Source organism: Bos javanicus, chromosome 18 (assembly GCF_032452875.1).
Source record: "Bos javanicus breed banteng chromosome 18, ARS-OSU_banteng_1.0, whole genome shotgun sequence".
In the NCBI taxonomy this organism is placed as follows: Eukaryota; Metazoa; Chordata; class Mammalia; order Artiodactyla; family Bovidae; genus Bos; species Bos javanicus.
In genome coordinates this window covers 62555367-62576783 of record NC_083885.1, presented here as the reverse complement: position 1 = coordinate 62576783, position 21417 = coordinate 62555367, and the positions used below count along the sequence as shown (strand labels likewise).

The 21417-nt window shown below is 63.4% G+C and overlaps 1 protein-coding gene and 1 long non-coding RNA gene across 7 annotated transcripts; one reads left to right on the top strand and one right to left on the bottom strand.

Moving 5' to 3' along the window:
- Positions 1–438: 438 nt before the first annotated feature.
- Positions 439–20523, bottom strand: PPP6R1 (protein phosphatase 6 regulatory subunit 1). 6 transcript variants are annotated; one of them, XM_061389296.1, is made up of 24 exons: positions 20015–20523; positions 11211–11443; positions 9985–10171; positions 9763–9900; positions 9608–9673; positions 8250–8362; positions 8056–8169; positions 7796–7958; positions 7556–7708; positions 7331–7465; positions 6861–6925; positions 6649–6764; positions 6477–6562; positions 6263–6352; positions 6099–6196; positions 5192–5249; positions 4937–5109; positions 2564–2682; positions 2339–2489; positions 2189–2259; positions 1955–2036; positions 1595–1705; positions 1448–1519; positions 439–1320 (listed from the first exon to the last, which is right to left on the bottom strand). In XM_061389296.1, exons 2-24 carry the CDS (start codon positions 11435–11437, stop codon positions 1317–1319), a joined length of 2592 nt encoding a protein of 863 aa, XP_061245280.1. In that variant the 5' UTR covers positions 11438–11443; positions 20015–20523; the 3' UTR covers positions 439–1316. The 6 variants fall into 6 exon arrangements, with proteins under 6 accessions (XP_061245280.1, XP_061245282.1, XP_061245278.1 ...); XM_061389298.1 differs by lacking the exon at positions 20015–20523 and adding an exon at positions 18930–20007; XM_061389294.1 differs by lacking the exon at positions 20015–20523 and adding an exon at positions 17498–18302.
- On the top strand, positions 16778–20332 carry LOC133231093 (uncharacterized). The gene is made up of 2 exons (XR_009731032.1): positions 16778–16863; positions 18413–20332. It is a non-coding gene; the product is annotated as an uncharacterized LOC133231093 (long non-coding RNA).
- Positions 20524–21417: the final 894 nt, after the last annotated feature.

The window sequence follows — 21417 nt, the reverse complement described above, 5'->3', positions numbered from 1 at the left end:
CCACAGGTGACTCCGGGGACGGCTCCCCGCGTCCAGCCAGCCACAGCGCACAGCACAGCCGGTCTCCGCCAGAAGCCACGGACCCCGGGCGCCTAGTCTGGCTTGGTTGGCTGCCCCCAAACCCCCAACCCCCACTGCTTCACTAAGGGGAAAGGGCTCTGGGAATGCGGGTGATGGGGCAGGAAGCCCACCACCACAACACCCGGAGCCTGTGTGTGTGGATGGGGGTGGGGTGGGGGGTGGGGCCAGGCACCAAGGACCGCTCAGCGCCTCCTCCAGGAAACCCTTCCCAGCTGAGCAGAAGTTCCCACCACCAGCGGAGCAAGGAGGCCAAGGACCCTAATTCCACGCTCTGAGGGTCCCACCCAGGAGGCCCCGGTGTGACACCAGCTCAGGCTCCCCGACCCCATGTCCCCGAACTCGAAGTCTGAGCAGCACGAGTCTTAAACTGTCCTTTATTTGTTTACGTTTGCGATATGAAACAGAAGCTCAGCACGAACACACGCGCACACTCACGCCCGCCTGGGGAGAGGGGCTGGGACAAGGGCACTTGGCAGCTGGGCTGCACCCCAGACCCTCGGGAGGAGGAGTGGGACCCCAGCCAGGTCCCCGCCCGGGCTCGGTGGGAGATGGTCTCGGTGAGTGCGGCAGGGTCCTGGGGGGATGTCCAGGGAAGGCCCCTGGGACCAAGAACCCAGCTCCCTCCCTCACAGCTGGCTGAGCCGGGTGGAGAGTCATAGAGCTCCCAGCCTGGGTCAAAGTGCAGGGTCCGGGGCAAGGGGGCTAGGCACAGGCACGACCCCCACTCGGGCCCCCCCCCCCCCAAGGTGGACCTGAGCTGAAAGGCCGAGTGTGGGTGTGGGCATCTGCACCGCAGGATGGGGGCACGGCTGGACGCGAGAGTGGTGGTCACCTCGGGACCCCCCACAGCAGCCCCAGTGGGCCTGGGTGAAGGCCTCGCCACTGCCGCCCAGCCCTGCGTTTTTCCTGGCTCCCCGCGTGCCCACTCTGCTCCCTTCAGATACATATATATATATATATATATAATATATAATATAGGTCTCTCGCGCGCGCGCTCTCCTTTCTAGCCCACTCTATCTTTTACTCTAGGAGACAAATCTCCGTAATCTCTTTCCTCAGTGCAATAGGGGGTGGGGACTGTCTCCCGGGCGCCAGCCTCCTGGACTCCAGCCGGGACGTGGGTGGGGCGGGGTGGGTTATGGGCGACAGGGCCTCTGTGGCACCTGCCCGGCCCTCACCCGGACAGGGTCCACGCAGAGCACGGAGCGTGTGGCCGCCACCACCGGACCAAGCAGTCACCTTGGAAGTGAGATGGAGATGCTGTGAAGCACCGAAACCAGTGCCAGCCTCGCCCACCTCCATCCAGCCCCCGCCTCCGGCCCCACCTCCGGCTCTGCCCTATTCCGTCCCCGACGCCCACACTCACTGGGAGCCCGGGGCGGCTGGGCCTCCAGGGGCAGAGCCATTGGGCATCGGGAGTGGCTGGAGGGCCAGGGCACTGTGGGGAAAGGATGAGCGAGTGGTCAGCGCTCCCACGGAACACCGGCTGCTCCTGCTGCCGCACCGTGCTTACCTCTGGCTTTGGGGAAGCCCCAAGGACTCTGGGCTCTTCTCCCCCTCTGGGGTCTGGGGGGGCCGGTGGGCCCCGGGGGCCGGGACAGAGGTAGCAGGGTCTCTGGTTGCACTGCAGGGGACCACGGGGTTACCGTCAGACGCCCTCACACCCCATGTCCCCTCGGAGCCGCCCAGCAGCGGGAGGAGCTGCAGGTCAGCGCACACCCCCTGCCCTCTCTGATCCGACCGAGCCCTCCTACCCCAGGGCTGAGCGGCAGCTCTGCGCTCCAGGGCCCTGCAGGTGGGGACGGCCGGTGATCAGCACCACCCCCACCTCCCCAGAGGCTAGCTTTCTAGGCCCACCCCCAGCAGTCGGCACCTGTCCAAGGAGCTGGGGGCGGAGCGTGTCCCTCTGAGGCTGGCCTGGAGATCCCCGACGCTGAGCAGGGCCTGGCAGGAGGCTGTGAGGAGACGGGCCCGCAGTGAGACTCAGGAAGCCAAGCACCAGCGCCTTCCTCAGGGCGGGTGGACAGGCCGGGCACCGGGGCTGAGGGCGGGATGGGCAGGGAAGGGTGGGCAGGCCAGGCACCAGGGCTGAGGCGGGGCGGCTCACCCGCGGGCTCCGCTGCTTTGCTGCCGTCTGTGGCTTCCTGAGGTGCGGAGGTGGGGGCAGGATCCTGAAACCTAGGAGGCAAGAGGAGCCCAAGGGGTGGCTGGGCTGGGCGCTGGCGCCCCAGGCCCCTGGCCCTGCTTCAGGCCTCACCTGAGCTGCAGGGTGCTGGGGGCCGCAGGGCCAGTCGGGCTCGGGGCCGGGAGGTCTGGATGCTCCCCGCGGGGCTCCTTGTCCCTGCAGTCCTGGGGGCCGGCCGGGCCGTCCGTAGGCACTGGGTCAAAGGCAGCTGTCCAGCTGGGGCCTGGAGGCAGGAAGCTGTGAGCGCAGAGGCAGACAGCAGGGCCCTGCCCGCACCCAGGCCGCGCGCTCACGCACCCGGAGGCTGGCGGCCGGCACTGGGGTAGCAGGGGGGCCCGGGTCTGCCGCGGGCCCGGCCGTCCTCGTCCTCATCGTCGTCGTCGTCCTCCTCCTCGCTGTCTGTGCTACCCCGGCTCCTGCTCCACGGAGCACCTGCTGTCAGCGATGCGCGGGGCGGGGCCGTTCCGCCCCCAGCGCCGCCCCCAGCACCGCGGTGTATCCAAGGGGCGGGGCGGGCGGAGGGGCGCTGGGCAGTGGGAGGACGCCTAGGGAGAGTGCGCCCTCTGCAGGGGCCTGGCGGGAACGGGCCCCTCACCACCTATCCCCAGGGAAGGCTGACCCCACACGCTTCCTCCACCTGCAGCCTCGCTGGACTTCCGTCACTGCAGCCTCCTGGGCCCCAAACCTAACGGCCAAGTGCCGACAGACACGAGACTCGACACAGTGTCCACCGGGGAACCGCGAAGGAAACCCAGAGGCTCGTTAAGACGCTGCCCCACGGTCCGCACAGTGCTCACAAGCCAGATGCTCACAGAAAGGGTGCAGGGAGCTTCCTGACCCTGGATACCTGGGATGGTCTCCAGAGCCCACAAACCACACTCAACAGCGAGCCCCGAAGCCCCCAAGATCAGGGCGTGATGCAGGGGTTTTCTCTTCCCACTTGGAAAGGAGGGAGCAAAACTGTCTCTGACTGCAGCAAGCATGGTTTGTGTGCAGAAAACCAACGAACCCTCTCAGACTGTCAGAACAAGCAAGTTCTGCGAGAATCAGTGTACCGGTGTACTTGTATTTTTATACACTTATAACCACTTCAAAACAACTCTGAGGAAAACATTTCTCTCAGAATTGCATCAAAAATGTTTAAGAATAAATTTAAATGTATTGCTTAGGAATAAATTTAACAAAAGCACCATGAAAGTTAATACTCGGAAAACTACACAACATGTCAGAAGTAACTAAGACCTGAACAAACTTTTGTAAAGACAGCCCAGAGGCACGGACTGAGAGAGCAGACACTGTTAACGCGGCAGCCCCGTCCAACCGCCCTACAGACTCAAGGCGGTCCCTCTCAGACGCTCAGGCGGCTTTCTCTACCGAAATTAACAGTCACCCAGAGTTTCAAAGAACTGAACCCAGCATGATCAACAGTTTTAAACAGAACAAATTGGATGCTCACATTTTCAATTTCAATACTGAATTTCAGAATTCAGTACAATGCAATCGGGGGGGGGGGGGTGTGTGTGGGGCTGGCATAGAGATGTACAGACCAATGGGCCAGGAAAGACAGGCTAAAAATAAATGCTTGCACAAACAGCCAAAAAACTTCTGACAAAGGTGCACAGACCATCCAGCAGGGAGTCTCTTCAACTGATGAGCTGGGACATGGGTATTTCCATGCCTAAGAATGAAGCTGGACCCCCAGCTTACACACCTAAAAAACTAGCTCATAACAGGTCAAAAACCTAAACGTTAAGAATTGATGTTACCAAGAAAACCACAGGGATGAATCACGACCTTGGATTTGGCAATGACACGTGTAAGTGCAAAGCAACTTGGCAGTCACAAAGGGCACACCCAGCAGATGGCAAGTGACGCACAACCACACCTACCTGAGGGACAGGCCTCACTCATGGGATACAGAGGCAAAAACCCAAAGGGCAAGGGTCAGAAGAACGTCACCCTCAGAGGGCAGCAGGCAGCCAGCAGGGGCCTGGGGAGGGCTGCACTCTCCCCTCTGGGTGCCACAGAGGGAGGCCCGTGCGGCCGACATTCACGACCTGTCTCCTCGTCTCTGTGCCGGTCACACGTCACAGGGGTCAAGCCCTGAGCTGGTGTTCACGCCGGCAAGTCTGTGCTGCCCAAGAGCAGTCAGTCAGTACTCCTGCACCAGCCACCACCCGCACAAAGGGCTGGACACAGCTCATGGGCCCGCAGCTGGACTGTGAGCGAGGACAATCGCCAAGTCCTGCTTCACTGGCGTGACAGGAGGGAGCTGACGGGACACCCCACTGCCCTTTCGGCAAGAACATGTGTGAGAGAGCTGCCGCAGGGGACAGCGGAGTAGAGGGCGGGGCGGGCAGACCACAGCCCCAATGGACCAAGCCGTGCCCAAAGGACCGCCTCTGATGCCCCCACTGGGCCAAGTTGTGCCCGAAGGATCGCCTCCGGACTGCCTCCTGACAGCCCCACTGACACCTGGACCAAGCGGTTACTCCTTTTGAACCTGAACTCATCTGAATTGGGTTTCTATCACTCAACACTGAAAACGCCCCACATCACACAGGCACTCCATTCTCCGTTTTGCCTGCAGGTCCTGCAGCCTGGCTGTGCTGGGGAACCTGCAGAAGGGGAGAGAAAGGGAGTGGGGCGGGGGGCGGGGGGGGGACTCACCGCACGCCCTGGGGCTGGCCCAGGCGGCCTGCCCTGGCCAGGTGGCCGCCCTGCCAGGCACCGTCCTCCCCGTCAGACTCCCCAGAGCCCTGGCCCTCCTCCTCGTCCTCCTCGTCGTCGTCAAACTGCTGGATGCGGTCCTTGTAGCAGATCTCTAGCAGGTTGGCATTGGGCTGCGGGGGCGGGGCGGGAGGGTGAGGCGGGCCACCTGCCTGCAGCAAACCCCCGCCCCCAGCAGCGGTCAGGGCAGCTCACGTTGTCGTCGTCTGCGCTCAGGGAGAAGGTGATGCTGGCCGTCTTGTCAAAAGGCGCGCTGTGGGGGAGGCACAGAGACAGTGAGGGACCCTCTCTCCTGGGCCCGGTTCTAGCAGACACACCTCCTGCTAGGGCTGCCTGTGGACCGCAGCCATTCCTGGAGCACCCCTGTCAGCAGGCGTCTGCAGGGCGAGGCGCCCCGCCCGTGTGCCCCCAGTCCCGCGGGGCCCCACGCGGAGGCCTAAGGCTCCTGCACCTTGTTTCCTCTTCATAAAACAAGGGACACAACTTCGCCGGGCAGGCTAGGCTTTCAGGCTTTGAGAGCGTAACCTGAGTGAGACACTCATTTCGAGGCACACAGGTCCCCAAGGCACGACCCAGGTGGGGGCCAGGGAGCCCAGGGATCACGGGAAGTGCTGTGCCCACCACCACCTCGCACCCCCAGCCTTTCTGCGTCCACACATGCCCACCAGTCTCTGCTCGGCTCTCTCCTCCAGAAAGCCTCCAGAAGTGTCACTCCCGGATGAAGGAACCAAATCCACACGCTTTAAGTACTGACACACACCGTGGGAACAGCTTGTCCGTGTACGCTCCGACCCACACACTGTGCCACTTTCCAACAGCCCCTACTTGTCCTGGTCGCCTCTCGCCCGGAGCGGGAGAGCGCCGTGTCTGCACTGAGGTCTAGCCCCTCCTGTGACGGGACTGCTTCCAGCCTGTCACCTGCTGTCTCCGACACAGGAAGCATGTTCACAACCCCCGCGGGCTGACTTGGCACGTGGCGGACAGGCTCACAACCCCCACCAAGGCAGGTCCCCCAACGCCCTCAGGGGAGGGAGCAGCTGCGGGCGGGGCTCCTCACCACCTCGCAGCCCTCCGCGCCCCGGCCTGGCCGGGGCACACTCACTTCACGCTCTCCTCCTGCTCCCCGAACTCCTCGTCGTTGAAGCCGAAGTGGTCGATGAAGGCCGAGGTCATGCGCTGCATCTGGAAGTCCATGAAGGCCTGCGGGGGGCGGCAGTCAGGGCAGGCCTGCACACAGCCTCCCTCCCCTGCCCTCCCTGCCCGCACCTGCTGCAGCACCGCCTCCTCCGGGAAGTTGAACTCCTTGAGCCTGTCGTCCTCATCGTCGCTGGAGGAGTGCAGGTGGTGCGTGTTCACCTGGGCATGGGCCGGCAGGGGTCAGGGCCTGCGGGGCCCCCGGGGAGGCCTGGGGCAGGCTGGGGCTGCGGGGCGGGGGGCGGGTCCCGGCCTGCAGGAGAACCGGCGCAGGAGACTGACTCACCAGGTCTACCGTGTTCTTCTTGTTGGTCTCCGCCAGGGGGCCCGACACGAAAGCCTCCCAGCGCTCCCGCTGCTCCTGCGGCAGCTCTGCCGGAAGGGGCAGGGCGATGTGAGGACGGAGGCCCCGCCCGCCCCGCCTGCCCCGCCTGCCCCCAGGCGCGCCCCGCCCTCACCCTTCAGGAGCTGCTGCAGCTGCTCTGCATTGGGCCCCTTCTCCGAGTTCTGCACCAGGGCATTGGCCACGCTCGTCAAGTGGCCCATGTAGCCTTTCCGAGGGCCCCCTGCGGACCTGGAGAAAGGGAAGCCAGGGCTGAACTCAGCCGCTCCGCCCCCTGCTGCCCGCCCCGGCCCCCGCCCCCGCCCCCGCCCAGGACCCCCTGCTCACTGCACGCGGTCGTTCTCCTCCCAGGAGGTCAGGATGCGCTCCACCAGGCGGCAGCGCTGCAGCAGCTGTGGGGATGGGGCAGCGTGCACTGGGTGTGAGCACGGCACTCCTCCCCTGCTCACCTGTTCTGGGCCCACTCAGCCTGCACAGCAAGCCCCAGAGCCACCCTGCCTGCCTCCACTCCAGCTTCGCCCTGAGGCCAGGGCCACACCCAGGAAGGCATCTCCAGGAGCGCTGGGGCCATCACCCTGGGAGAACCCTTCCTGGCCCCCCCGGACATCCACTGCCCCAGAGGTCACCACTCCACCAGTCCCCACCCTCGCACGACACTGTTTCCCAAGACTCTGGACCTCCAGAAGAGACCAAGACTCTGCCCCTGAGCGGTCTGGCTGCACATGACAGGCAGGAGGAGACCCGGAGCAGAGCCCCCCAGAGAGCAAAGGGGATCGAGATCCCGGAGCCCAGCTCACGTGTTTCACGACAGGGTTCTCGGGGGGTGTGTCTGAGCCGCTGTCGGCAGGGGGCCCGGAGCTCAGCATCGTGCTCACGCACACCTCCACTTGGGCATGCAAGAAGTTGTTGAACACGTAGTGGAAGAAGAGGTCCTGGGGGTGAGGGCACAGGCTGGCTCTGAGGAGCTCCCCCGGCGTCGTCCCACCCCCGCCCCCTACACCCCGGCCCTTTGCCCCTAGTACCAGCATGGTGTTGGGCACATCCAGGGCCAGGAGCTCCTGGGTCAGAGCGGCATCGTTGGCGCTCAGGGCGCTGGCCAGCAGCTTGACCACATGCAACCGCGTGTTGCCCAGGGGTGGGGCCAGGCTGCCCCACGTTGTGCGCAGTGGCTCCAGCTGCAGGTGGAGGGCTGGGCTTGGTTCCTGCCCCAGCTCTGCCCTGACCCCAGGGCTGCCCCCTCTTCCCCCGAGCACCCTGCCCACCTCAGGCGGCTCCAGCAGGAGCTGGTGGAAGCAGCCAAGACGTGGGCGAAGGGCGTGCAGGGCCCCTGCATTGGACACGGCACTGTCCAGGGTCGCCTGGGCCAGGAGTTCCAGCTGCCCATCCACGCTGCTGAAGAAGTTGTTCACGGTCATGGACTCGGACCTACAGCAGGCATGGCGGGGGACAGTGTGAACCATGCAGGCGGCCTGTGTACGCGTGCACATGCACACACACTGGGGAGGGAGCCTGGGGCACTCACCTGGGCCTCCTGGGCTCCAGCAGTGTCAGCAACACCTGGATCCCGCTCACGAGGACGGACGGGCTCCGCTCCCCCTCCAGCATGTTGCTCAGGAGCTGTTCGATGGTCTCCTGCCTGGGGCAGGCGCAGGGGCATCAGGGAGGAGGGCCCGGGACGGCTCCCCCGCCCCCGATCTGGGCGACCCCGCAACCCACTTCTCCAGGGTGGCCAGCAGCTGGTCAGGCTCCGGGCTGTCCTGCACTTGGATCATCTGCTCCCGGCTCAGGCGGATGATGTCGCACAGGGACTGGGATGCGTTGGAATGTTGCTGGGGAGGGAGAGAGAGCTGAGGACCCCAGTCCGCCCTGGTGTCAGGAAGCCCCACGCACTGGAGGCAGGTACCTGCCCTCGAGGACAGAGGGCCGCAGACCCGGGAAACACGTGGGAGGGAGAGAACACAGACACTGGAAAGGAGAGACTGCCGAAAGGGAAACCAAAGACGACTTCCTGGAAGAGGAGACCCTAACACAACTCCCACACACGCCATCTATAGCTAGTGGCCAAGGGGTGCAGTGACCCACGCATGCACAAACTCGTGACTGGACAGGCCACCGAGGTCCGTCCATACAGTGAAACACTGCTTGGCCTTAGAAAAGGATGAAGCACTGAACACGCTACAGCTGGGATGAACACAGCAACCTGGGGCTAACACCAGGGGCCAGTCACGGGCAAGCACGCATCACGCGTTGCACCTACAGGAAACCACCAGGAGCGGCAAAGCAGGACGGAAAGCAGACACATGTCTGCGGGGGCCCAGCCCACATGTGGGGAACAGGGAGCGGCAGCTAATGGGACTGGGTCTCCTCTGGAGCGATGACGAGCGCTCTAAAACCAGCGTCACAAAGGCTGCACGACCGTGTGTGTGCACTAAACACACTTCTGTGTTTTCACTGGGTGAGCCTCACGGTGTGGGTAAGGTGCTGTGAGATAAACTGAGAGAAGCACCAGCAGAGCCCTGAGTCCAACCCAGCAAGCGGCTGCCAGAGCCCAGCACGCAGACCCCCAGAGCCCCCCAGGCACTGCTGTACTTCAGAGCCCGGCGCCGAGCCCTGCCACCTAGCTGCCAACAGACACCCCTTGTCCCTCTGCCACGAAGGCAGGGTGGTCCTCACTGCCCAAGGCCTGGCCCTGGCTGAGTGCCTGGGGTGATGACCCATGCATGTGGACTTCTGCTCTGCCAGCCAGTGGGCCAGGAGGACAGATGTGGGGCCCCTGGCATTATCTCTGAAGCACGACCAGGGCTGACCCAGGCAGATGGGAAGAGCCGCCAGGCCCCAGAGGGGAGGAGGGAGGCCCGGGGAACGGCGGCAGTGAGGACCGGGTCAGAGGGCCATCTTTAGAGCCCTGAGCACTCCTGGAAGGAGGAGCTGATTCCTGGGGAGCCGTCCAGCAGCGTAAGCCTCGCCTGTTCTCAGCAGGAGCCCCCCCACCCCCCCACAGCTCCGAAGGCTCCCTTCTCTCATCGCTCATTTACGGGAGCACAGGGCTGAAGCTCTCGGGCGGCGGCACTCACATTGTCGTCTTTCGACGGGTGGATCTGCTCGATGAGCCTCTGGACGATCTTCTCCTCATTGAGCCACTGCGGAAGGACAAGAGGGTGGGGCTCCGCGCCCCGCTCCGCCCGGCCCGGCCCCGCCCCTGCCCTGCCTGGCCACGCCACGCACGCACGTTGACCACGTCCTGCCTCAGCTGCGGCCGCTCCACGCAGGTGAGGAGGCGCAGCAGCAGGTCCATGATGGCCGAGGTGCCGATGTGCTGCAGCAGCAGGTCCACGAAGTCGTCCTTCTTCCGCAGGAAGGACACGAGCTGAGGACACGGGCCGTCGGTGAGCACAGGACCCCCGGGCCCACCAGCCCACGCTCGCCAGCCCTGCCCGCGCCGCCCCGGCACCTGGTCAGTCTTGCGGTTGATGAGGACGCCCATGACCTTGCTGAAGAAGCTGGCCAGCAGTGGGTTGAGGCTGCCGCTGCTCTGCAAGAAGCCGTAGAGGCGGTGCAGCAGGGACTCGTCGGCGCCCAGTGCGTCGTTGATTTGGGGCACGTCCGATGTCAGGATCTCGCAGGCCACGCTGGGGTACCTGTCAACCCAGCAGAGTTGCGTAGGAGGTGGCGGGGACCCGGCTGCTCCGTCCCCCAGTCCCGATCCATGCAAGCTCCCCTGCCCCCAAGACAGCGTCGGGCCCCCTAAGCCTGGACTCCACCCCTACTAACACTGTCCCCCGACCCCAACCGTCCAGGCTGACCCCCCAGCCCCAAGGACCTTTCACCAGATGGGAGGGCTGCCTGCCTAGGTGCCACCCAGGCCCCAGGGACCCCAGCCTGCTCAGCTCTGCCTCGTGAGCTCTCAGGCCCTGGCAAGTGAGTTCCTCGGGACGGGAGGGGAGCGCAGGGCCAGGTGGGCACAGGAGTCAGAACTGAGCAGTGGGATGTACTCAAGCTGGTGGACAGGGGACAGAGCCAGGTGAGCAAAGCAAAGGAGGGAGAAGACACATGAGGGGGCAGTGACAGACAGGTGGACACTGGGGGCCCCCCTAAGGCTGGCACCTCTGCACTGAGCCCCCAATTCACACAGGGCAAACTGAGCAGGAGTCACCCACTGCCCATCTGGCTCGAGGCCTCCAGGGACAGAGGCAGGACCTGTGAGGCCTGGTGTGAGCGTCAGTGTGAGGGGCCGGGCACAGGGTGACCCAGGGAACCAGGAGGCCTGTCTGGGACGGGTGGGGCAGGGCTGGAGAGGGGCAGCAGAGACCAGGGCAGACAGGTGCCCTGCAGAGCGCCTGCCTGCCTCCCCCACCCTCCCTGGTACCCCCTCTGGTGGGAGGGGCACAGCCACACCCTCTGGGCCGGGCACCATCCTGGCACTGGGGACAGGACGTGGGGCTGAGGGACAGTCCTCACTCACGCTCCTGTGCTCCAAGACAGGAAGAGAAATCCAACTGAATAACCACCAGGAGATAAAGTAGGGGTGGGGCGGGGCAATGAGACACATGCCCCTCCGCGCCCCTCACTGCTGGGGGAGGGTCCTTGGGGGGCCTCCTCCCAGCCCTCCGTCGGGGGAGGTCTGGCAAGTCCCGCAGAAACGGGGCCAACAAGGTCCACGGCAAGTCAGGGGCTCACTTGTAGCGCAGCCGCTCCTCGCCGCTGGCCGGCGGCTCCTGGGTGACCCAGGTCACCATGGCCTGCAGGTGCAGCGGCCGCAGCAGGAAGTCCAGCAGCTTGCGGTTGACGACCTTGCACTCCTGCAGCACGTCCTCCTCGTCCAGCAGCTCGGGCAGACTCAGGTCCTCCCGCTCCAGCAGCGTGTCGAGGTGCGAGCTCGTATGCAGGTCAAACTTCCAAAACATGGCGCCCTGCAGGCAGTGCTGTCACACGGGGCCCGCCTGCCTGCCCCTCCACCTCCCAGCCTACCAGGGCACTCCACGGGCAACTTGCTGCCCACTGCCTGGGGCCGGGGGCAAGGCCCCAGCACGGTGCACAGAGCCACCCTGGGCCTGTCCACAGTCCCCTGATCTGGGCTGCACCCGGGCTGATCCTGGAACCTCTGGCCCCAGGCTCGCTTCAACCTGTATCTGCTCAACAAATTAAGTGTCCCATGATGCGTGACATCTCCAGGCTGTGTGCAAGGCTGGGGAGAGGGAGGTCTGCAGGGTCTCTAGGCTGTGTGCGCATGCACACACACACACGGCCCAACCTCTGTACCCAGTGCCAGGACAGGCAAGGAAAAGCTGGAGGGGAGGGCGCGGTGGCCCCCAGAATAGCCACTGACGGGTCCCAGTGACACCAGACAGGGAAGCACCTCCGCGGGACGACGGTGGCTGTGGCCCGCGCACACGGCACTGGCCTCAGGAGCATTTCAGGTGGAGCACACGCTAAGTACCTGGAGGGTCCAAGCCCCATGATGAGCAGACTTGGCTGCCCCTCTGGGGATTCTACCGCCCCCAGCCTCGACCCCTGGGTGCACAACTGCCCTGAGCTGGCTGCCAGCTCCCAGGCCACCCTTGTCCAGCCATTCCCCCAGGCACCGGGGCTGTGCCTGCAGCCCTGGTGAGGGCTCTGGTCACCCCAAGGAACAGCAGACAACCACACCCAGGTCAGCTGGACCCCCAAGCACCACGCTGGCACTGCCCAGCACTCACGGGTCACCCACCTCCTGAAGACCACCTGAGGCCAAGGCTGCTGCAGACAGACCCGGAGGCCAGGACGACCCTGCCGGCACCATCGCCAGGACGACCCTGCCGGCACCATCGCAGCGGCGGAGAGCTCGCCCACTGGCCGGGCAGCAGCGGGGGAGAAGGATGCTAGACTCGCCCACCAGCCGGGCAGAAGGCTGGGGCAGAGCCGAGTGGCTGAAGGTTGGCACCTGCCTTCTGACCGTCAGCTCCCCCAGGAGGCTGCCAACACCCGGCTCTCCCGTCCAGCCTCCTCAGGAGTCTCACACATCTCCCCCTGGCCCCCAGGACAACTTCTCAGCGACAGGGAAAAAGTGGCCCCAGATGTGCAATGATCCTGCGGGACTCGGCTGGTTCCTAAGCCCTGGCCGCCTGCAGGTAGAGTGGAAGGGCTATGACCTCACGAGACAGCGCAGACACGGGCCCCAGAGAGGGGAAGGGGAGGACGTGGGGGCACCTGAGAGCCCCCAGGCCCACGGGGCCTGGCCACCAGCATGCCAGGTCTCGCCCCCTGGCCTGCACCCCACCCCTCAGGACGCTTTTCTGAAACACAGACTGGCACACCTAGCATGTGGTACCCCGGAAGGCCCCAAGAGGGCCCCCCGGGCGCCCCCCACCCAGTCCTGCCCAAGTCTGCACCCCAGGCTCTCACACCTGCCTCCCCTTGACCAACGATTTGTGCGGGCCAAGCCCAGGCCACAGCCTCTGGACTGCCCTGACTCCCAGTGGCCTGGCGCCTCACACATTGCCCCAAGACTGCCACGTCGGGGTGTGTCTCCGTCCCAGTGAAGCCCCCGAGCAGTGCCCCATGTGCCATCACCGCCCCAGCCCTAGGCCTCGGGTGCGAGAATGGCGGTGCCACGTGCACAACACGTGGACACGTGCACAACACGCGGACACACGCAGTGGGCAAACCACGTGAGCTGCACAGCTGTCACCTCAAATGAGTCCTACAACCAGCCCCACTGTACAGGAGGCACCCGAAGTGCACCAGGGTCTGAGGGCCGCTGAACCGTGGAGCGGTGCCCGAGCCCCAGGAGGTCCCTTCTCAGAGTGCAGGGGAGCTCAGCTACCCCAACGAAAGCTAACAGAGCCAGCGAGAGCGCTCCGGCCCAGTTGGTGCCGGCTGCAGAGGGGCTGGGTGCAGAACTGCAGCCTTGCAGATCTGTAGAGCAGGCACCCCGCACGCCCCCGCGGGCTGTGTACAATCCACAGACCCGTCCTGCCTGGCGGCCATGACCACCTTGGACAGCACCGCGTGGGGACACGAGCTCGGAAACCAGGACTGAAGGCACAACACTGCTCCTGAGGCAGGAGGCTGACAGGCCTGTCAGGGCAGCAATAGCGGGGACTGCTCCCGCCTGGACCCCCCAGCCACACCCACGGGCCCCCGTACACCAGCCCAGGTGGCGTGGGGTGGGGGACCGCCAGGGCTGGCAGGCTGGGAAGGGGAGGAGGAGAGTGGGCTGCTCCAGGTGCTGAATGTGAGGCCCTGTATCAGAGTGGGGACACTGCTCCCAAAGGCAGGCGGGCAGCGCCCTGAACCCGCAAGTGCACGAGGGCCATCCCCACTTCTGCCTGGGCCCCAGGCCCACCCTCCTCACTTGGAGAGAGAGCGGGCCTGGACGGTCTCCTGAGCTGGGTGCTTGTGGGGCCAGAACCACTGCACGGGGCAGCCGCTGTCCGGGTCCAAGGGACGAGGCACACCCACCGGTGAGAACACCACCTCTTTCTAATCGCAGATTTTTGTGAAGACAAAAGACCAGAGAGGTCAAAAGGTCATCCCGGTGGCACGAACGAAGCCAGCCACCAAAGACCACACGTGGAATGAGTGTGCACGCGCGTGCGCTGTCACTCAGTCATGTCTGACTCTACTGCGACCCCATGGACTGTAGCCCGCCAGGCTCCTCTGTCCATGGGATTCTCCAGGCAGGAATACTGGAGTGCGTTGCCATTCCCTTCTCCAGAGGATCTTCCCAACCCAGGGACTGAACCCACGTCTCCTGCACTGGCAGGCTGATTCTTCACGGTCTGAGCCACCAGGGAAGGGCCCACATATCGCATACTTCCATTTAAACGAAACGTCCAGAAAAGGCAAATCTGTAGACACAGAACTGGGACTAGTGTTTCTTAGGAGCTGAGGGGCAAGACAAGGATGGAGGGAGACAACTGCTAGCAAGTCTGGGGTTTCCTTTTGGGAAAGGGGTGTTCTTTTTAAAAAAAAGTTCTAAAATCAATTGTACACAATTTTATTTGATACTATAACTCACTTTAAAAAATCTATGGTGGGGACTGTTGGTTGCACAATTCTGTGAATAGATTAGATATTGAATCATGTAGTTTAAATGGATGTCATATATGACACTACACAAATTACATCTCCCCCCCCACACACAAAAAACCTACCATCTAAAACAAACAAAACCAGGACATCCCTGGTGGTACAGTGGATAGGAATCTACCTGCCAATGCAGGGGAACGGGTTCAATCCTCGGCCAGGGAACGAGATCCCACACCCCGCAGAGCTGCCCTCCAGCGCCGTGAGCCCCAAACCACGGGCGCCTGCTCACCTGGAGCCTGTGCTCCTCAGCGAGGGGCCGCAGCCCGTCACCACGAGAGGAGCCCGGCTTGCTGCAGCTGGAGAAGGCCCATGCGGCAACAAAGACAGAGCAAACAATAAATACACAACTTGTTACAAAACAAACAGAACCGAAGCTGCCTGAGGCTGCCGAGAGGGCCAGGCCTTGGCCTGCTCTGCGCCCAAGAAGCCCGGAGCTGACATGCCACCAGGGCCGGGCCGGGCCGGGGCGAGAAGGCGCAGACACGGGCACACGCCCAGGTGCCCCCCACCCTCACTACCCATGGGGTCCCCGAGCTAAGCAGGCCCCCTCAGCCGGGGCACAGGCCTGCAGAGAACCTGTGCACCCGCACAGCACTGTGTCCCTCGTCAAGACGACCAGGGACAGCACCGCTCTTGTTCCCATCTGACAGCCGAGGGGCAGGGGGCCCGCAGGTGTCAGCCACAGCAGAAGCAGGCCTCAGCGCCCCCTCCAGGCTGCAGGACAGCCTCGGGGCTGAGGCCCACCGACTGCGCCCAAAGCACCTGCACAGATGAGATGCCACAGGCTACGTCCTCCGCCTCAACCCTGCCACCCGCCCTGGACCACAGGCAGGACTTCCCTCCCAAAGCTGACTTGGGCTGGGGGGCGAGTGGGGTAGGGACTCCAGGGACTTCAGAAACCAGGCGGTCCCTTAAACTCTCAGAACCTCAGGTCCTCCTCTGAAAGTCAGAGGAGGCTGCAAGGATCAGATGCAGCTGAGGGGTGGTCAGTACCCTTCCCTCCCAAAGTCAGTTCTCAAGCTCTACACGGGACAAGATGCAGATGCAGGAGGCACAGAATAAAGAAAACACCCCAAAGAGAAAAACACTCTCCCCCGCCACACACTCTCAGTGCACCTAGCCTCAGGTCCTAATGGTCAAGTTCCCGGAAGCCCTAGACGTGGACAGCAGAGGGGTTTCCTCTTCACTCTCTAACGGTGACACGGCATACCACACTTGTCCCCTTGTCTATGAAACAGGGCCCAGCCGTCAGGAAGGGGCACATTCTGAGAACAGCGGGGTCAGGCCTGTGGTCCTAAAGGACAGGTCTCCTTCAGCAGGTGTCCCCGGGGCCAGGCTGAAAGCTGGACACTTCTGAGCAGGAGGGAAGGAGCAGCCACTACCCAGGGAGACAGCGCTAAAAACAGGAGCCCTAAGGAAGATGGCCCGTTCGCCCGGGTGGCTGAGCTCACTCAAATACTCTGGTGGGTGCCCCTCACCCCGCCACCCCCGTGCTTTGCAACTTTTAGCAAACTTCAAGAAAACGGAAGTGAATACCACTGGCTTTTAGCGACCGTTTGAAAACCGTGACTCTGGCTGCAAACGGAAGAGGGGGAAACTGTAAATGAGAAAGGAAGCCATTAAGAACGAAAACTACCTCTCTCTGCGCCAGCTCCGCACCATCGCCCCAGGTTTCCGGCTTCGCTGCGTGCTTCTCAGGCCTCGGACACCAGCGGCCCCTCTCGGGAGCCGGCAGCCCCCACCCGGCGCGGGCTCAGTGAGGGCCCAGCTGCAGCCCCCACCGAGCGCCCCCACGGCCGCTGTGGTCCATCCACACACGGCCCTGCCTGCCTGGGAGCCGGGGGCTGGTCCTTTACGTGCCGCCACTTTCTCATCCGCCCTAGCCCCACGCACCCGGAAGTGGAGATCCAGCCTGAAGAGGCCGCTGGGAGGGCCCTGGGGTGGCCCCCTGAGATGCCCTGTGGCTCAGGAGGAACCCCAGCCCGGGGAGAGGCTATCCTGGGTCCGCTGCTGCCCTCAGCCACCACAGGCCACAGGCCCCTAATGAGCTGCCAGCCAGGCGTGGAGACCCCGCTGCTGGCTAGCCAGCCCCCTGCCTTCACAGGGCCCACAGGTCAGAGGACAGTGAGACCATCGCCCTCTAACTCCCCGCAATCCATCAGCTCTCAGCCAAATGTGAAATGGGGGTGGGGGGGCTTCCAATTCCAGGAACGGGACCATGGTAACATCAGGACCCACCAGAGACCAGAGACTCGGCAAGGTAAGCCGTGGGACACCCACGTGGAAGTAGGGGCCACAGAGGCCAGAGAAGGAGAGGGACCTGGCCAAGGCCTCATGCGACCATGGACTGGGACTTTCCCGGGGACTCGGGAAAGCTGGGGGGTGGTGGCGGCTGTTAGGGGCCCCAGACCACACTTGCCCAGGTAGGGTGGCAGCTCTGCTCCTACCCAGGGCATGGAACAATCAGAAACATAAGAGAATGAGATAGCGGCTGAGGACGCAGAGGGGCCCCAAAGCTCACCATTAGGGGTGCCTTCTGGATCAGTCAGGGGTTCAAAGGAGAAAAGAGCAGTGAAGAGATTCTGAAACTGCCCGTGGGGAACAGGGGGCTGGACTGACTGTTACAGGGAGATTCAAAGTCAGGAAGGCCTGCACTCCCATCCTGCCTCGCCAGGCTCTGCGGCCTCAGAGCCCCGGTCTCTCCTGAGACACCTCGCAAAGACTGCCCTGCCCCTGGGAAAATCCACAAAACCGGTGTTCTCGGGACGCCCTGATTCAGCCTGGAAAAGAGAGTGTGTCCCCACCCCCGGGCCTGTGCCTGCCCAGGGACCCTGCAGGAGCTGGGGAGGCAGGGAAGGCGGGCGTCTCTACCAAGGCGTCCAGGCCTCTCTCACCTCATCTCTCGCGGCAACCCGCATGGTGCTCAACACTCCCGCCACACCTGACTGCTCGTCTGCGCCCTCGCTCTGCCCTGGCTCGGCTGCTCCCTCTGCCTTCCCTCCAGCTCTTCGAGCCTGACTAGGTCGGTCCTCCTGGGTCCTTCAGGCTTCAGCACAGACACCACTTCCTCCAGGAAGCCTCCCCTGACTGTGTGAGAGGCCTGCTCCACACTTCCACGGCTTCCGTGGTCACACTGTGATGGCCTCGGAGCACTCGGTGACAGGACCAGCCTGTTCAGGCACCTGCTTCTTGTAGCAGGACGCCAATTTCCCAGGACCGAGCCTAAGGCAAGGCCCCCTGGCTAGAGTACTTCTGCAATTAAAGTCCCAAAGGGGCCGGTGACCCGCTACGGTCACTTGGCCGTGGATCCTGGAAAAAAAACATTGGGTGGGTGGGTGGAGAGCAGCAGATTCTCCCCTACTGGAGAGAAACAGTAGGTAGCCCCACAACACTATCAAAAACACAAAAGGAAATCGAAGTACACAACTCAGCACACGCCACTCATGGTAACCAAAGAACACAACTCAGCACACGCCACTCATGGTAACCAAAGAGCAGGTGAACCACACTGTCCCTAACACCCGTGCAGGAAAGCGGGCTCGTCCGCCGCTCTCAGGCACACTGAACTGGGCCGTCCTCTGCCCTGGAGGCGGCCCCACAGCACCCCAGCTCTCACCCGCCACCTGCCAGTAGCATCCGAGCTGTAACAACTGAAACCATCTCCGCTGCCCTTAGTGGAGGTCCCCTGGGGGTACCATCGCCCACCTGCCCCCCCCACCCCCACCCTGGCTGAGAACCCAGGCAACAGACAATCCCAAACTGAGTTATAACCTAAGAGCTGCTGACCCGGAGCACTTCCTGTGCTGCAGGCTTCTACAAATGGCACACGGAATCCCCAGAACCGCCAGAGAAAACCCTCTCTACACCCCACGGAAGTTTCTTTGCAACTCTGAAGCCCGCCCCACGCCTGACAACACATCTTCCTTCCAGAAACCTCCTGCCTTTCAGGCTGGTGTGACCGGTAAGTAACATCTGTGTCCTCAGCATGGATGTCCGAGTGTGTGCATCACCGAACAAGACAGACCCGAGGGCCCCGCAAGCAGCCCCACCAAGGCATTCCGCCCTCCCTCCCGCAGCCTGCGGGGCTGGGTTCCCACCTTCACGTTTCTGCATGTGCTGTTCCTTCCACCCAGAAGGCCCTTCTTCCCACTTTCCATCTGTCAACTCCTACTCATCCTTCCTCGACAGAAAAAGCCACCCGCGGAGCCAGTCTCCCCGGTCGCTCCGCGGCGGCCCCCACACCGCCCTGAGGTGCCCCTTCACCACACCGGCAATTGTGACTGTCCCCCCGGCCTTTGTTCCCTCCGCGCCGGCAGCAGGCCTCACCTCACAGACAGGGGCCGCGCCCGGGCAGGGTGAGGGGAAGCCCCGCTCCTCGAGTCTCCTGAGCCCCAGGGTGCCAGTCTGAGGCCATGGATCTCCCCAGGCAGGCCTCGGGAGGAGGGGTGAGGCAGGCAGAGGAAGGCCAAGGAAGGCCAGGGTGGGAGGAGCAGAGAGAAGGGGGAGCCCCGGGGGGCCGGGGGAGAGACTAAGAAACCAGAGGGGAAGCCCGCAGAATCAGAGGAGGCGAGGGTGGGAAAGAGACACTGAGGCAGGGGTATGGACTGAAAGGGGAAGGAAGTGGGGCTGGAGGGGGGAGCCTAGGGGATCTGGGGGCTGAGGAAGAGACCAAGAGACTTGGGGGGCTGAGGGGGGAGACTAGGAAACTTGGGAGGGCTGAGAGGGAGAGGTCAGGAGACTTGGGGGGCCTGAGGGGGGAGACTTGGGGTCTGAGAAGAAGAGACTAAGAGACTTGGGGGGCTGAGGGGGGAGACTAGGAAACTTGGGAGGGCTGAGAGGGAGAGGTCAGGAGACTTGGGGGGCCTGAGGGGGGAGACTTGGGGTCCGAGAAGAGACTAAGAGACTTGGGGGGCTAAGGGGAGAGACCTGGAGTCTTGAGGGACCGAGGGGAAAAGACTAAGAGACTCTGGGTCTGAGACTGAATGAGAGACTAGGAAACTTTTGAGAGGCTGAGGGGGAGAGACTGGGAGACTTCAGGGGTCTGAGGGGGGAGACTTGGAGGGCTGAGGGGAAGAGACTAACAGGCTTGGGGGGCTGAGGGGGAAAGACTAAGAGACTTGGGGTCGGGCGGGGGAGAGACTAGGACACTTGGGGGGCTGAGGGGAGAGACTAAAAGACTTGGAGGGCTGAAGGAGAGACACCTGGAGTCTTGGTGGGCCTGAGGGGAGAGACAAGGAGACGAGAGGGCTGAGGAGGAGAAACTAAGAGAATCGAGGGGCTGAGGGGGAAACACCAGGGCTGGGGAGCCCTCATGGACGAGGGGAAGGGTCCGAAGAAGAAGGGGTGCGGAGACTCGAGGGTACCTGGGCGGTGTTCTCGGGGGCGGGGAGGGTCCCGGGCCGCCCGCTTACCTGCGCGGGGGGGCGGCGGCTCCTCGCACTCCGGGCTCATCGGGGCGCCCCCCCCGCCCCGCCACCGGCGGCTCCGGCCCCGATCAGGGACCCGGTACGTGGGGGCGGGGGGCAGCGGCGGGGGCTCGCGCACGCGTCTCGGGCCTAGGGGGGCCCTCGTGCGCCAAGTTCCAGAGATTTGGGACTCAGCGCCGGACGGGCGGGGGTCCGGGGCCCGCGGGCGAGGTGGCTGAGGGAGGTTGGTGGGGTCGCGAGGCCCGCGCAGGCCCTCCGCTGGGAAGTCGCCCCGGTTTACCCGGCCTGGCGCCCCGCGGGAAAGCAAGGGCCGGTCAGGAAAGGCGTCCTACTCCGCGGTCCCAACAGGCCGCAGTGCTGAGCAACGGCTGACGGAAGCCGAGCCCCACTTCCTCCACCGCCCCCTTCCCCAAAGCGGCTAAGTCCCGGGCCTTTGCAGTCGGCTTCAGGGCCTCCGCCGCCCGGCTCCGTCCGCCACTATCCCACAATCCCCCTGGTACGGGGGCACGCAGGAGGCCCCGCCCTCCCGCCGGCGACTCGGTGCGCAGGTGTGTGGAGGCCGCGCGCCTGGGCCCCGCAGTGCGCGTGCGCGCCCGGCCAGCTGCGGCGGGCCACGCCCAGCCAGAGCAACGCCGCTGCAAAAGCGCTCGCGACGGTTTGTGCCAACGGTCTCTCCCAGAGTAAACCCGGGCCACCCGACGCGCAGGCCCCGCTGCACACTGGCAGCGTTTCTCTGCGACTCCGTTCCTAAGTCCACCCCCCTGCTCCAGGATTTCTCTATCCCCTCGCCTATTTGCTAGTCTGTCTCCTCCAATCACATTTTTGCTTTGGCTCCAGGGTCATTTCCTGAGGAATCCAGCTAGGGTTTTGTCTCCAATCCCGGCCAGTAGCTTTTGTCCCTCCTCGATCTTTCTCGACGCCTGCCTTCTTTGAGCTTCAGGCTGACTTCAGTCCCACTTAATAGGCCTTCGCCCAGCCCGTGTCTTTACTGTTGCAGCTGCTGCACAATTACCCTCTAACATTAAGTCTAGGTTCTAAGTCCAGGTTCTAGACTTTAGATCCATAGTCTTTAAAGTCCCATCTAGCTCGGAGCCTCAGTTTCCTCAGTTTTCATAGCCCTTGCTTTCCATGATACAGGCCAGAATCTGCGCTGTAAGTGCTTGTAAGGACTCGGCTTTAAAAAAACAACAAAACACGCAGATTTACCTTTCCTGTTTCAGGGACATTTTGTTGAATCCTATTCTAGTTTGTTCTCTATTTCAAGGATGTCAATCATGCGTTTGTGCTTCACATCTGTAGCTTCTATTTGCTTTAATCCTTGTCATTTCTACCTGCATTTGCTGGTTACCACATGTCAGTAAAGTCATTTTCCAGCCAAGTCTCTTCCG

Excerpts from the sequence above, each read along its gene's own strand:
- PPP6R1 (XM_061389292.1), bottom strand. The coding sequence starts at position 12,312 with ATGGTGCCGGCAGGGTCGTCCTGGCCTCCGGGTCTGTCTGCAGCAGCC. Across the intron at positions 9,901-9,984 it reads TCAACCGCAAGACTGACCAG|CTCGTGTCCTTCCTGCGGAA; the intron begins GTGCCGGGGCGG and ends CCGTGTCCTCAG. Across the intron at positions 2,260-2,338 it reads CCCAGCACCCTGCAGCTCAG|GTTTCAGGATCCTGCCCCCA; the intron begins GTGAGGCCTGAA and ends CTTGCCTCCTAG.